The following is a 13,656-nucleotide window of genomic DNA, read 5'->3' on the forward strand; positions in this document are numbered from 1 at the left end:
GACGAGGCAATGCTAGTCGGAGGCATACTGGAATGGACAATACTGTGTAGTTTGTAGTTGGCTGTTGTAGTTTTAAACACATCTTAATTCTTGTAATTTGGTAGCTGCTACCAATGTTTCAAAAAAAAAAAGACTTAACATGGTTTTACATGCCAAACCAGAAGAGATGATTTCTTATGCATGTATTTTTATTAAAATAAAACACCGTTTGACCGAAATTGCACATCTCAAACTTATTTTCGAAAGTGCGTCCCTGTTTCATTTTGGACCCTAAATCCTAAACCCAAAAAAAAAAAAAATCAAAAGACTACTGTTTTTGAAAATTTTCATATTTATCAAGACCGCAACGACAAATGGCGGCTCCATTCTTACTGAGCTGCCATTTGTTGTTGTGGCCTCCACAGAAACAAAAAAAATAAAGTGAATTTTAAGCTGAAATTTTTGGTTTTTGTGGGGGCGCAACGACAAATGGCGGCATCCAAAAATGAGTAAATATGAAATTCTCCAGATTCAATGGTCTTTTAGTTTATTTATTTTTTTAGCAGTGTTAAAGCAAGGCTAATTGATTTCTAAAATTCTCTCCTCATCTTAGTTTTGAGCTGCCCATCTGCCTATCTATGTTAAAATTCACTGTTTTTCAAAAATGCTGACAGTGGTTGTCAGTTATAGTTCATACGAAAATTATAAAAAGGAAAATATAGTCATGCTTATGTAGTCTGCAGTTTTGTAGCTTCTCATGGGATCATCTACATGTGATGGGACTGCCTATCTATGAGAGGTGCCACTGATCACGCACACGAATCTGTACTTCCTCTCCTCAATCTGGATCATCGATCCATATCCAACGGCTCTGATTATAAGACCAACCAAACACTCGGATCGCTCCTTTGCCATTGATTAGAATACCTAATTTGTACTCAAATTGCACCCATAAATGTTAGGTCTCCTACAAATACTATAACGTGCTTGAAAATTCTGATTCAAACTTCATTTAGACAGTAAAAAAATCTCTCACAATTCTGTCATTTTCAAATTTACATATTTAGGATGGGTTTAAAATCTGAAATAAACCCCACAAACCTCCAAACTATACAACCTCAACCAAAATTCTAGAAACCGTGTAGGTTGAGTGTAGATTGTTAGAGAGAATGACAGCAAGGGAAGAGATGTTGAGTTATTCAGGAAGCATGATCTATACATTGACGGTGTGGGCCAGGGGAAATAAATCTGCTGCGATCCTACAGGATCGCAGGGTCCTGCAATTCAAATCTCAACCTTTCATATATTTTGAGATCCGTGCACAAAAACTATCTATTTTTAAGATTCGTACATTGTAATAAATGAAGAGTTGAAATTGGAATCGCAGGACTCTGCGATCCTGTTGGATCGCAGCATATTTGCTTCCGTGGGCTGGGCCTGCAACACCGGGCTTGAAAGGCATGGAGCTAGTTGAAGTGCTTGGGATAAAATCTACTTGTGAAAAATTTTATCTTGAAGGGAAGTGTACAAGTGTCATTTTATATTTTTATTAATATTTATATGTATTTTAAATTGATTAAATCAATAATGGGGATATGAATAAAGCAAATGAGTTTAGAATATGAGAAATAATTAATTTGCAAAATTTTGATGGGTAAATATCTAAATCATCAAGTTATAATGTTCTGTGTGTGTGTGAATATATAGATATAGTCTCCATTTTTTTAAAACACAATATTCAGCAAGCTAACTACTTCGCATCTCTCAGTTAATCAGGAAACTCTTGATTTTATAAAAGTCTGCAATAAAGTGCGGGTCCAAACTTTAATTTATTAACGTGAATATCTAAGTCGTGTTTATCCAAAATGTGTCTAGTAACTTTACATAGTATTGGTCTGTGTGTCCCAACTTCGTATTATATATATATAGTCGCGAAGTATTTTACTTAAAGTTCAAAACGTTTATCGTTCAATTAATCTCTATATTAAACTATGTTTGGAAAACAATTATTATTATTTTTTTAGAATTTTTGAAAATCATTGTTTTTTATGGTCCGTATTTTTTTGAAAAACAGTGATTTTCAAAAATTCTAAAAAAAATGTAAAATTTAGTCTCCAAGCACAATTTAATATGAAGATCAATTTGAACGGTTCGAATCAATGTCTTGAACTTTGAAATTAAAGATACAGATGTGAAGTAAAATTCTCGCTTTACTTCGTGAAGTATCGTAGCCCAACTCTTTATCTCTATATATATATATAGAGAGAGAGAGAGATGAGCTACGGTACATTGCAATGTATAGACATTTTTGTACATTGAACTACAAATTACTGGATTCAAAGTCCAAATAACCTATCCAAACCGTTTATCTTATTCTCCATATTAATATGTTTTTGGAGACCAAATTTTACATTTTTTTGGAATTTTTTTTACTATTTTTTAGATTTATTGAAAATCGTTGTTTTTTATGGTCCATATTTGTCTAAAAAATAGTGATTTTCAATAAATCTAAACAAAATAGTAAAAAAATAAAAAAAAATGTAAAATTTGGTCTCCAAAAACATATTAATATGGGGAACAAGATGAACTGTTTGGATCGGTTATTTGGACTTTGAATCCGATGATTTATAGTCCAATGTACAAAAATGCTACACACACACACACACACACACATAGAGTAAGGCTACCATACATTGCAATGCATATGTATTTTTGTATATTGAACTATAAATCATTGGATTCGAAGTCCAAATAACCAATCCAAACCATTCATCTTGTTCCCCATATTAATATGTGTTTGGAGACCAAATTTTATATTTTTTGGAAAAAATTTACTATTTTTTTAGATTTATTGAAAATCACTGTTTTTTATGGTCTAGATTTGTCTGAAAAACAACAATTTTTAATAATAAAAAAATTAATTCAAAAAAATTAATTTTGCAAATTTCCGGGGTTATATTGAAAAAACTGCAAGTTTGAGTAGTGGTCCGGTTTTAAAATGTTCTAGAAGGTTATAAAACTGTCATTAACCGTAAGTTAAAGAAGTACATCAAGTGGTCCCACAACAAGTATAATTAGTTTGGTAAGTACACAAAATGGTCCCGTTGAATGTTAGAATTTTAAAGTGCATTTTGTATATGATTCGTTATATAAGATTACAGTATAAAATTAAAATTTTACAGGATTCGCGCAAGTTAAATAATAATTTTGTTTATAAAATAACTGTGAACAATTAGACACTTACTACCAAATTTACTTAATTGTTGTATCGATGATATACTGGGAGGGGTTGCATGAAATATCAATGATACTTGAAGCATGATTTTGTGTAAAGAATTCCTTTGGGTCACGTTATGAGCTGGGCTTCATTATCTAATACATTTTGACTTTTCGTCCGGCACAGCAAGTGAATCTAACAAGAGCCAGTTCGGTTGGGCTCGGACCCAATATTGGATCCGGGCCAATCTGGCCCCCGCTCCGCTGAATCCCTAATAGAACAAACAATTTCTGTTTTGATCTTCACCGTCCAATCAGAATCCAGAGGGGTCACGTGAATTGCATCTAGGGCCAGAATTTCCCGGATCCTGATTGGACGGACATTAGAGAAACATAAATATTATGCTACCAGTAAATATATCATTTTCGATTTAAATTTTTTCTCTGACAACGCTCGCTCCAGCTTCACCTTTGACGCAAGAGCATCACCTCTCCAGTCTCCCCTCCTCCGCCGATGACCGCTGGTAGCACACGATTACTGCTGATCAACGGCGTTCCTCAAACTGGAGATGTTCCTTCCGTCTCATCCTTCCTCGAATCCACCTCTGGTATATCCTCACTTCCCATTCCCATTTCCTCTTTTGCTTCATCTTTTCGCATATACCCCGTCAATTCTTGTAATTACTCAGTGTAATCCACAATGCACTTCATCCTCAGTTTAACCTATACATTGCTTCATCTTTTCGCATATACCCCGTCAATTCTTGTAATTACTCAGTGTAATCCACAATGCACTTCATCCTCAGTTTAACCTATACATTCCTCAATTAACCCTCTTTTAGCAACTAATCTTTGATTCCACCATAGTTTGTCCATTTTGACAGCATATGACGGGTTGATACTGGTCTGACATGACTAGTTATGTACCAAATTTATTGTAAATTTTTTGTACCAAATGAGATGAAAAGCAACTATTTGTGAAGAAATAATTATTCTTTTGGTTAAATAGGAGCTTACACCACAACTCGTACCCATGGCGGTGCATCATGCATCCTTTTCTGGGATCGCCATGTCAGACGGCTCAGTGAATCAGTTCAGATTCTGTCAGAAACCCGGCCTGATCTACTTGGGACTGGACCCGGACCTGCACCCAACCAAACCAAACTGTGCATGTCATCAGTTGCCAAATCACTGAACCACTCTTTGAGAATTGGATACAGGCTTGCATATGACGAGCGGACCCAGTATGGTCTGACTGATGAGCTGGCAATCACGGCCTTGGTCAGAAGCAAAGAGGGTGTTGGCTGGTTGTTGGATATTTATCTCCATATTGGGTTTTATATGCCCTCTGTTTTTGGTTCTAGTGGGGCCCGTTTGGCAGTGGCTGGGCCTGGCAGGTATCTGGCATCTGCCAAATATTCAGATTGGGTTAGGTGACTTATTTGCTCTGTTACTTTTATTTACTTCTTTTTTTTAAGTAAAAAGTTTGTCTACCTGGCACAATGTAAACATGTCATGATTTCCCATTCAAGCACGAAATTGCTAAGGGATCCTGACAAAACATGCTAATGTTCATATATATCCTTCCTTGCCATATTTTTCTCCAAAAATATTCTAATTAGCCTCATTCTTACTTTATCTACAAAATGAGTAATTTGGGATCTTTGGAGAAGTTATAAATTGTTTAGAGGGTGAATGAGATTTCTCAATTTGCCAGGTTATACATGATATAGATTGCAACGCAAATGAGAATTCCAAAAAAGGATCAAGTCAAAACTTCTTTTTTCGTTGCTGTGTCTTTTATTATGTTTTAACCTCAGAGGTCATTTGTAAATTCCTGACTGGTAGGGTGAGAAAAAATTTGGAAAAGATGAGGCCGCCTAATGTAACTGAGTTACTACTTACTAACAATGGAGATGAATTACTGGAGGGTTCAATAACAAACTTTTTTGTTGTCTGTAAGGTTAGTGTTAATTTTCTTAAATTTCATTATTTAATTCTTGTGGTAGCAACTTGTGGCATTTGAGAGTATAGGAATACACGCTCCAGTGGTTGTGTTCTTTTGCTTATTTTTTTTTTATTAAGGATTAGTTACTCAATTTTTATTTATTCTGATCGTTTTGATGCAAACTTACTTCTCGAGTAAAGGGAGAAAAAGAAGCATGCTAAAGCATCAGTAATTCATTTTTATATGATGTTACATTTAAGAAACTTTTATTAGTATTGCAGTTTTATACATTCTTTTGTAGGTTCTCAAAGTATCATATATACATTAGCTAAAGAAAAAATATATTGTGCATAGTCACAGCACGCTAGGATGATAGTTGTATGTGATAATTGGGAAGAGATTCAGCTACCTTTTTTTTTTAACTCCATAGTGGGCAACAGCAAATGCATTATTTAATTTCTTTTACATATTTAAAAGCCTAAGATGTGTGTTACTTTTGGTTGGTTACCTCCACATGGAAATCGTTTGTATTTCAAGAAGTTTATTGATATAAACATTAATATTTTTTTATTATGAAAAGCTAGGTCACTGACAAGTCTGTGCCAAATACATCAAGTTATGGGATAGAAGTACAAACAGCTCCTGTAAAACAGGGTGTACTTCCTGGAATTGTACGTCAATTAGTTATTGAGTATGCTCAACCTCCCCCCCCCCTCCCCCACCAACCACCACCACCACACACACACATATACAACCCTCACAATGTTTCTCGCACGATAGTGTGCATATTTTGAATTAAAAACAAATATAGTGAGGCTATGGTACTATGCACAGTCGATATGAACTGTTCAACATGATCCCCATATGAAACTAAATTTTACATCTTTAAGAATTTTTTTTCCTATCTGTTTGACTGTTTATATAGTTAGAAAAATCACTACTATTAATGGTGTAGAATTTTTAGATCAAATGATTTTCTACCTACCTAAAAAATTGTAAAAATGTAAAATTGGATCTATAGGTACATTTTAATATGGAGATCATGTTGAACGGTTCAGATTGACTTCTTGGACTTTGAAAATGGAGATGAATTACTTGAGGGTTTAGATATTGATCCATAGTATGGACCCTTCTGCGCTATGCATAGTACCATAGCCTCACTCAAATAAATATATTATGCCAGTACCAGGCATGTAACTAATAGTGAGTCGGTGATTTTCTATTTCTTCCTTTATTACTTTTTGTATTCTTTCATTTAATGTGAATGTGAAGCACCTAGGTGTCTCTGTTTTTTTTTTTTATTATGTCTTATGGTTTTCCAGTCATTTAATGAGATACCTGTAAAATGTCCTTGCCAACCGCAATTTTGTTTCTATTTCAGGATTTTAAGATAATTAGATAGTTATTATTTGGTGAAATCTTTCCTTTTGTGTAGGATGATGCAATTGTTCTTTTTATATTATTTTTATTAGAATATCTTTGCTTGATAGGATATGCTCTGACAAAGGGATCCCACTAAGGGAGATTGCCCCGTCATGGTCTGAGAGAAATTTTTGGGAGGAAGCGTTCATTACAAGTATGATACAATGTTTGATTTTTCTAATTGTTTTTTTCATTTATGTTTATATATAAAAACATTCCTTTTGCAATACAGCAGATATCATGCTGAGATGTGTTGTAAATCAAATGGGTTTACTTAATTTATTTAGTTAAACAAAACCTGTTATAGAATTTTTCTCATTTGCATAACCGTTCTAAAATAGGAGTTTGGATGTTAGTGGTTTAAATTTAGCTTTGTTGAAAGATTTACATTTAAAAAAAAAAACCGATAGCTTATGACTAGGGGTGTTCATTGGATCTGGTTTATTTGGTTTTCAACGGAACCGATAAATTATGGATTAAATGGTTTGGTTTTGCGGCTTAAATGGTTCTGTTTTGCAGTTTAAATGGTTTGGTTCGGTCAAAAAATTTAATTACTTTGGTTTTTTTATTTGGTTCAGTTTAATCTGTCTTATTTGGGTTCAACCAAACAAATCCAAATTTACTTGATATTTACTTGAATAACTTTGGTTATTTATACTTGGTTCAGTCTAATCTCTCTTATTTTGGTTCAACCAAACAAACCAAAATTTAGTTCGGTTTTTTCTTTGTTTTGTTGTTACTTGGTTAAGAAGTTTAATTTGGTTGGTTCGATTACATTTTTTAAACAGAATAAAATTTCCGTTTGACTATATTAATTCTGTTTGAACACTACTTATGACAAGAAGACTAAATTGTAAAAACTATTGTAGGTAGTTTGCGAATTGTTCAATATGTCGATTCAATTCAAGCTCCAGCTTCGTATGAAGATTTGCAAATGACATGGGATGATGTATCTTGGATTTCAAAGAATTTTGAGGTAGAATAATACACTTTTTATATATTATGATTTTTAGTAAAGAGGATGTCACGTAAGAATTTTATTTCTAAATATTTATTAATTGGTACCAGGGTCCAGGACGTATCACCACACTGATACAGGTACACTTTATTTAAAGTAATGATATCTAGATTTTATTATTTGTTGGGTTTTTCTTTTACCGAGCATTGCTTTTTATGGGAAGTAGTGAAACCCTATTGTTTTTATTTCCTGCGATATGAATGCCTGCTATATTGTAATTAAATTAGAAATGCATGCCACTAGTTATTTTTCGATAGAACTTTCATGCATTGATTTTTGTATAAATGTTAGTATGATAACAAAAGTAACGCTGTGCGAAGTATGAATGAACTTTTACACATAATAGGTTTAACAGTGCTGCTTATGAAGAAAGATGAGCTAATAATAGATTTCTTCACTAATTGCTCAAATACATTAGCTTGATTGAAATATGATATGAAGTATTTTTTAGCATTTTACTGGCAAGCATGTTGCTTTATTCACCATTTTCTTGTTTACTGGTAATTATTTTGCTTATTTAATATAAGGAAAAGAAAAGGAAAACTTGCAACCATGCATATTGTACTTGAATTTTTTGGTTCTAGCAGTGAAATTTATTTTTTTCAAGCACTTATTTATTTGTAGAAAGAAATAAATGCTAGAGCTGGAGAAGAAGGGTATCAAATGAATTAACTGTTCCAAGCTTCTATCTAAAAGGTTTGCATGTACTTTTTTTTTTTTCTGTTTTTATTCTCTTTTTTTAATTGTTTTTGTAAGTATGCAGTACTGGCACGCTTTTACTCGTGCGAGCTGTAACTGATCATGTAGTGTATTGAATATGGCTTGGCTGGTACACTACAGTGGTACCAGATATGATGTCGTACATTTGGTTCATGTCCTATGACAAATGATAGGTCCAACTTGAGAAAACAACAGCTCAAGGCAAAGCCTATTTTAGTTTTTGCTATTTTTTTAGCAAAGAATAATGTTCTAGCCCTTATCCATAAATATTAATTTATTTTAGGTTGGATTGAATTCTTTTTGCTGAGGTTGGCTGGTGATGCAAATGTCGATTAAATAAAGAAAACCTATTTTATAGAATTTAGCATCTGATTATGTTATTGTATGTAATTTTTCTTGTCATAATTTTTAACTCTATAGAAGTTTGTGTTTCGCCTTTATCAGTATTATGATATTTCTGATTGTTTGTATATCTCATGTAGTATTTCGATCCAATGAATGTTCTCCCACTTGATATACTTCTGTATAAATTGTACTCTCAATTCAGATACCTTTCTTCAAGAGGCAAAAGTGAACTTATGTGTTATAGCATTTATACTAAAATTGTACCAAAAAAAATAAAAATTGAAACGTATAATAGAGATAAGTGCTTTATTAGCATGGCAGAGACCAGAGAGGTTGGTCATGCTTTTGACCATCAAGGGTTGAATTTTGTGAAGAAGAATGAATATTTTGCATTGGATCCTATGTGGCGTTGACTTTGTGGCTTCATTTGGTTTCTATGTGGTTGCATGTGCGTATTTGGTTGTAATCCGTACAGAAATCTGTATGCTGTCAATATATGCGGTTTTGCACATGCAGCCGCATATTATTACTGCATATTCGGTCGCATATTATTATATATTACCGCATATTATTGCATACCATTTATTACCTCATACTTGTTTATATATATAAATTATCACTTTAAAATTTGTATATATAAGTCTGCATAAAAATCCACATATGCGGTATGCGGTGGTCTTCTGCATACCGCATAAAAACTGCATTTAAAAACATTGGCTATGATCTGCACCTTTAATTGCTTATCATTTTATCAGCTCAATTAATTAATTGCTCAAGTATTTTTTGTTTAAAGGTTAATAATTGCACCACAACATACTGTGGTGAATTATATAAGTGCCTGTAAATTGTAGCGGTTCTATTGTTGCTTTTAGTGTTTGAATTATACTTGTACCAGATTCAAGTATAACTTTTTTAAGTATTAAACATTAAGGGCGTGTTAGGATTTTATTGTTCAAATGGGAAAAAAAAAAAATTCAGACTGAATTTTTTTTTCCCACATGAACAATAAAATTTAGTTCAAAAATTTTGCAATCCCATTCCTATTTCTATTCCCGTCCGTCTGCCGAACATGCCCTAAAAGAATTAGTTTATTCTTGGTCATTTTGATACATGGAAGATGCAAACATGGTAAAATGGGTATTTATGCAAGTATGCACTAGAGGCCAGAGGGGTGCTAACTATCCCTATCCCCATATGAGTTTATCATTTTTGGCTTTAATGTTTGTGCAAGATTCACTCTTCAAATGTTTAGGGGTTTGTTCTTTCTTAGCAAAGAAAATGGCGAATTCAGTACTTGATGAAATCTGTACGATTTTTTTCAGGCTAATAATGTCATTATTCTATGCACTAATGCACCTCAAGGATCATTAAACTTTAGAATAAATTACATGTACAAATGTGGTCCTCAAAACATTGCCAACTTTTCATTATGTTCCTTAAAAGCATTAAAAGTGTCATTTTGGATGCTATTGTAAATTTTCATTTGATCTATTTTTGTTGGTGATACCAACATGACCAATTTGGTACATTATGAAAATGATATTTGTGATATTTTAAGAATCATAACGACAAACGAGTGATACTTGAGAAATCAGGGTTGTAATTTACTCTAGAAACTTGAAATAAACGAGACGACACAAAAATTCAAAGTAAAAAAAATAAAAACCATAGGACCTTAAACAACAACCTGTGCGTAAAATGTAAGTTAGTACTTAGTAGTACTGCTCAAAAAATTTCTGGCCACCTGCAACACATAAGTTCATAGCAGATTGTTGCATAAGATCGAAGTTCCTTTTAAGGTCCCCCACTGAATGATTTGCAAACGACCTTTTAGAATTCATTGACACTTCTATTTTTTTAAATTGGCATCTGCCAAAGATTATATTAAAACGAAAATTATGTACAAAACATCCTAGATTGTCATTCACAACTGCTCACACTCAACAGTACTACCCAGTCGTACTGGTATCTTACCAGTACCACTGACACTGATCGGGACCATCCCAGTACCACTGATAGGGACTGGTACCATACCCGTAACACTGATAGGGACTGGTACCATACCAGTACCCCTGATGCAGACTCCTCACAACCTCCAGGAATTGAAATAGTAAAACAAGGAAATTTTTTATTCATAGTAATTATAAAATTCAGATGTACGGAAACAGATAAAGTATCTCGTTTTCAATCAATATAGTAAGATCGGTGGCTGTGGAGAGAGGGGCTTTATATGGGGTAGGGTTAGGTTTAGAAGAGGATTTGTGATTTTTGGACTTGGGTTTAGTGGACCAACATATTGTAAATCTGGATTTGAGCTCATGACAGAATTTTGTTTTAATGCTTATTTTCAAATATTGAAATAACTGGAATTATAGGTTCGGAATTTGGAAAAAGTTAAAACATAAGAGTCATAGGTTTTTCTGTTATGGTTCTAACACAACTGGTTTCACCTTAATAGGAATTTTCAGTGAAGAGGAATTAATAAAATAGTCAACAAGGGTCTGCAGTTCCAGAACAGCATTGTTTACTAACTTTGGAAATCTATGGAGAATTTTACGTTCAGAATTTGGGATAAGTTTCTAAACTAATGTTGTACATCTTGAGGTTAGGTTTTCAGGTATTAAATTTTATTTAGATCCGAATTAGTATGATTGATAAATGGTTAAAATACTAACAGCTGTCTGTCTGAAATTTAGAAGTTTCCTAAGTTTTATTCTATTGTGCTTATGAAATTTTAATTTGTCTATAGAATTTTATTACGTAAATTCCGTGGCGTTACACACTTGCAATCTTATCTTGTAAAAATATACTTATAAAAGAAAAGAGATAGAGAGCGACGCTGGCCACCTGATAAGGACACAAACCCAAATCAGTTTCTATTTGCGTCACATTGTCAAAATCCATAACTGAATACATTATATTACATGCCCATATTAAACACACACACATTCACACAAGAGGTAAGTTATTTATTCTTTTTATATTACTTCCTGTAGCTAGCCTTGCAGGGAGGAAATATATGCATGTTATATAGTGAATATTTTATTTGTTTATATATATATCAAATAAAGTTCGAGAAGGAGATAGATTAAAAAAAAAATTCGATGCACTAGAACAAATCAAATCATTGATTTTTTTAAAAGCATTTTTAAGAAAACGAACCAATACTTTGGTTCCTTTAAGTATGCATGCAGATATTCAATCATCATTTTGTGGGCTTTGAACTCATGATCTTCTACATGAAAGTTATGTATCATTGTACTAGATCAAGATCAAAACTGATTCTTAAAATTGAAGTATTGATTTAAGCATTTTTCTAAGAAGCATCCACTATAAAAGTAATGGATAATACCGAAACATAGATTCTCTATAATGAAAATTGGGTACATGTATATATTAAGAGGAGGGTTAAAATGCACTATTGGTTTTGTGCTCCAACCATACCTCATGTCTCTATCTTCGTTTACAAAGTTCAAACAATCGATCCGAATCGCTTAACATGTTCTACATATTAAAATATGCTTAGAGATCAAATCTTATATTTTTTGAAATTTTTTTAGATGGGTACAAAATCACTGCATCTTGACCATCCAAAAACAGTGATTTTGTACCTATCTAAAAAAAATAGTAAAAACAATTCCAAAAAAAATATAAGATTTGGTCTGTAAGCACATTTTAATATGTATAACATGTTGAGCGGTTCGGATCGACTGTTTCAACTTTGTAAATGAAGAAAGAGACGTAGAGTATTGTTGGGGCACAAAACTAATGGTGCATTTTAACCCTCCTCATATATTAATCTTTAAAGGAATCGAACCATTCATTCAATTCCTTAGAAAATGACCGAAGGATTCGGATTTGGTTCCTTCTAGTGTATCAAGAAAAAATATTCATCCATCTCCTTCCTAATTATTTATTTCATATATTCCTAAAAGTTAAATATATATGTTATATGGATATATATAATAGCGAGACCGTCTAGTATGACATCAGTGCCATTTCAATCTATATAACACCAATTTCAAAATCTATCAAATCGATTTTATACGGCAAATCCAAATTGTTGAAACCTATCTACTTCATTAGTTGTGTGTTTACATGTAAAATTTATAATTTTTTGAATTTATCTAGTATCAAGTAGTAAAATGTGATAGTTTTTAAGTTAATTTAAGCATTTAATTTTCAATATTTTTGACCAGTTAATTTGATACTAAAAATAAATAAAAAATATATATATTTTTTCATTAAAATACAACTTAAAGTAAAAGAATTTAAATTAAATTTTATCTAATAAGTTTGAAAATTGGTATCATATCATAACAATATCATATTATCAGGACTATAAGAGAGATAATTAAGTATAATATAAATCATTTTGAGTTGTCTCTTTATCTCTTTTCAAACTCTAGAAACACTAACCATCTTAATTATCATCGTGAAATATAATGTAAACAAAGATAGCAAAATATCACGATAATGAAAATAAATATAATGATAATCAAGATATATTTTTTAGCTTAATTATTCTAAATTTCTTATATATTTAACACGTGTTAGGATATGTATAAGCTCGAAGATAGCAACATATGCATAAAAATTAGAAAAGACTGCTTGTATATAGTGACCAAAGCACGCGCATCTCGTTTTACACAAAACATCCGGAAGTATTATTAAATCTTATATAATTCCTTATTGTTTAGCCTACGGGCTATGTAAGAAGTAAGAACCCAAAAAAAAAATTCCTTTTTGTTTTTATCTGTTCTATCTTGTCGTTTACCTGTTTTACGCTCTTTTTAATTTTTGGAATTATGAGATGTAAACCTCGGAAAAGGGAAACATTCTCGTAAAGTGCACTGCCATGTCTATAGATTTGAATTTTTGTTTTCATGTGTATAATTTGGTAATCACTACCGGTGATTAAACAGGGAGATTGGAGCGCATGTTTCCTAATTGGTTTGCATGATTTGCTGATTTATAGCTGATATATAAAATTATTTTATTTTTATTT

At 32.3% G+C, this 13,656-nt stretch overlaps 1 protein-coding gene across 1 annotated transcript; it reads left to right on the forward strand.

The window, feature by feature from the left end:
• The first annotated feature begins 3,608 nt into the window (after window positions 1–3,608).
• Window positions 3,609–8,755, forward strand: LOC144574949 (uncharacterized). Its single transcript, XM_078325054.1, has 9 exons — window positions 3,609–3,803; window positions 4,205–4,628; window positions 5,044–5,158; window positions 5,740–5,834; window positions 6,634–6,719; window positions 7,435–7,541; window positions 7,634–7,663; window positions 8,208–8,305; window positions 8,612–8,755. Exons 1-8 carry the CDS (start codon window positions 3,710–3,712, stop codon window positions 8,253–8,255), a joined length of 999 nt encoding a protein of 332 aa, XP_078181180.1. The 5' UTR covers window positions 3,609–3,709; the 3' UTR covers window positions 8,256–8,305; window positions 8,612–8,755.
• Window positions 8,756–13,656: the final 4,901 nt, after the last annotated feature.

This window comes from Carex rostrata, chromosome 23 (assembly GCF_964058835.1).
Source record: "Carex rostrata chromosome 23, lpCarRost1.2, whole genome shotgun sequence".
NCBI lineage: Eukaryota > Viridiplantae > Streptophyta > Magnoliopsida > Poales > Cyperaceae > Carex > Carex rostrata.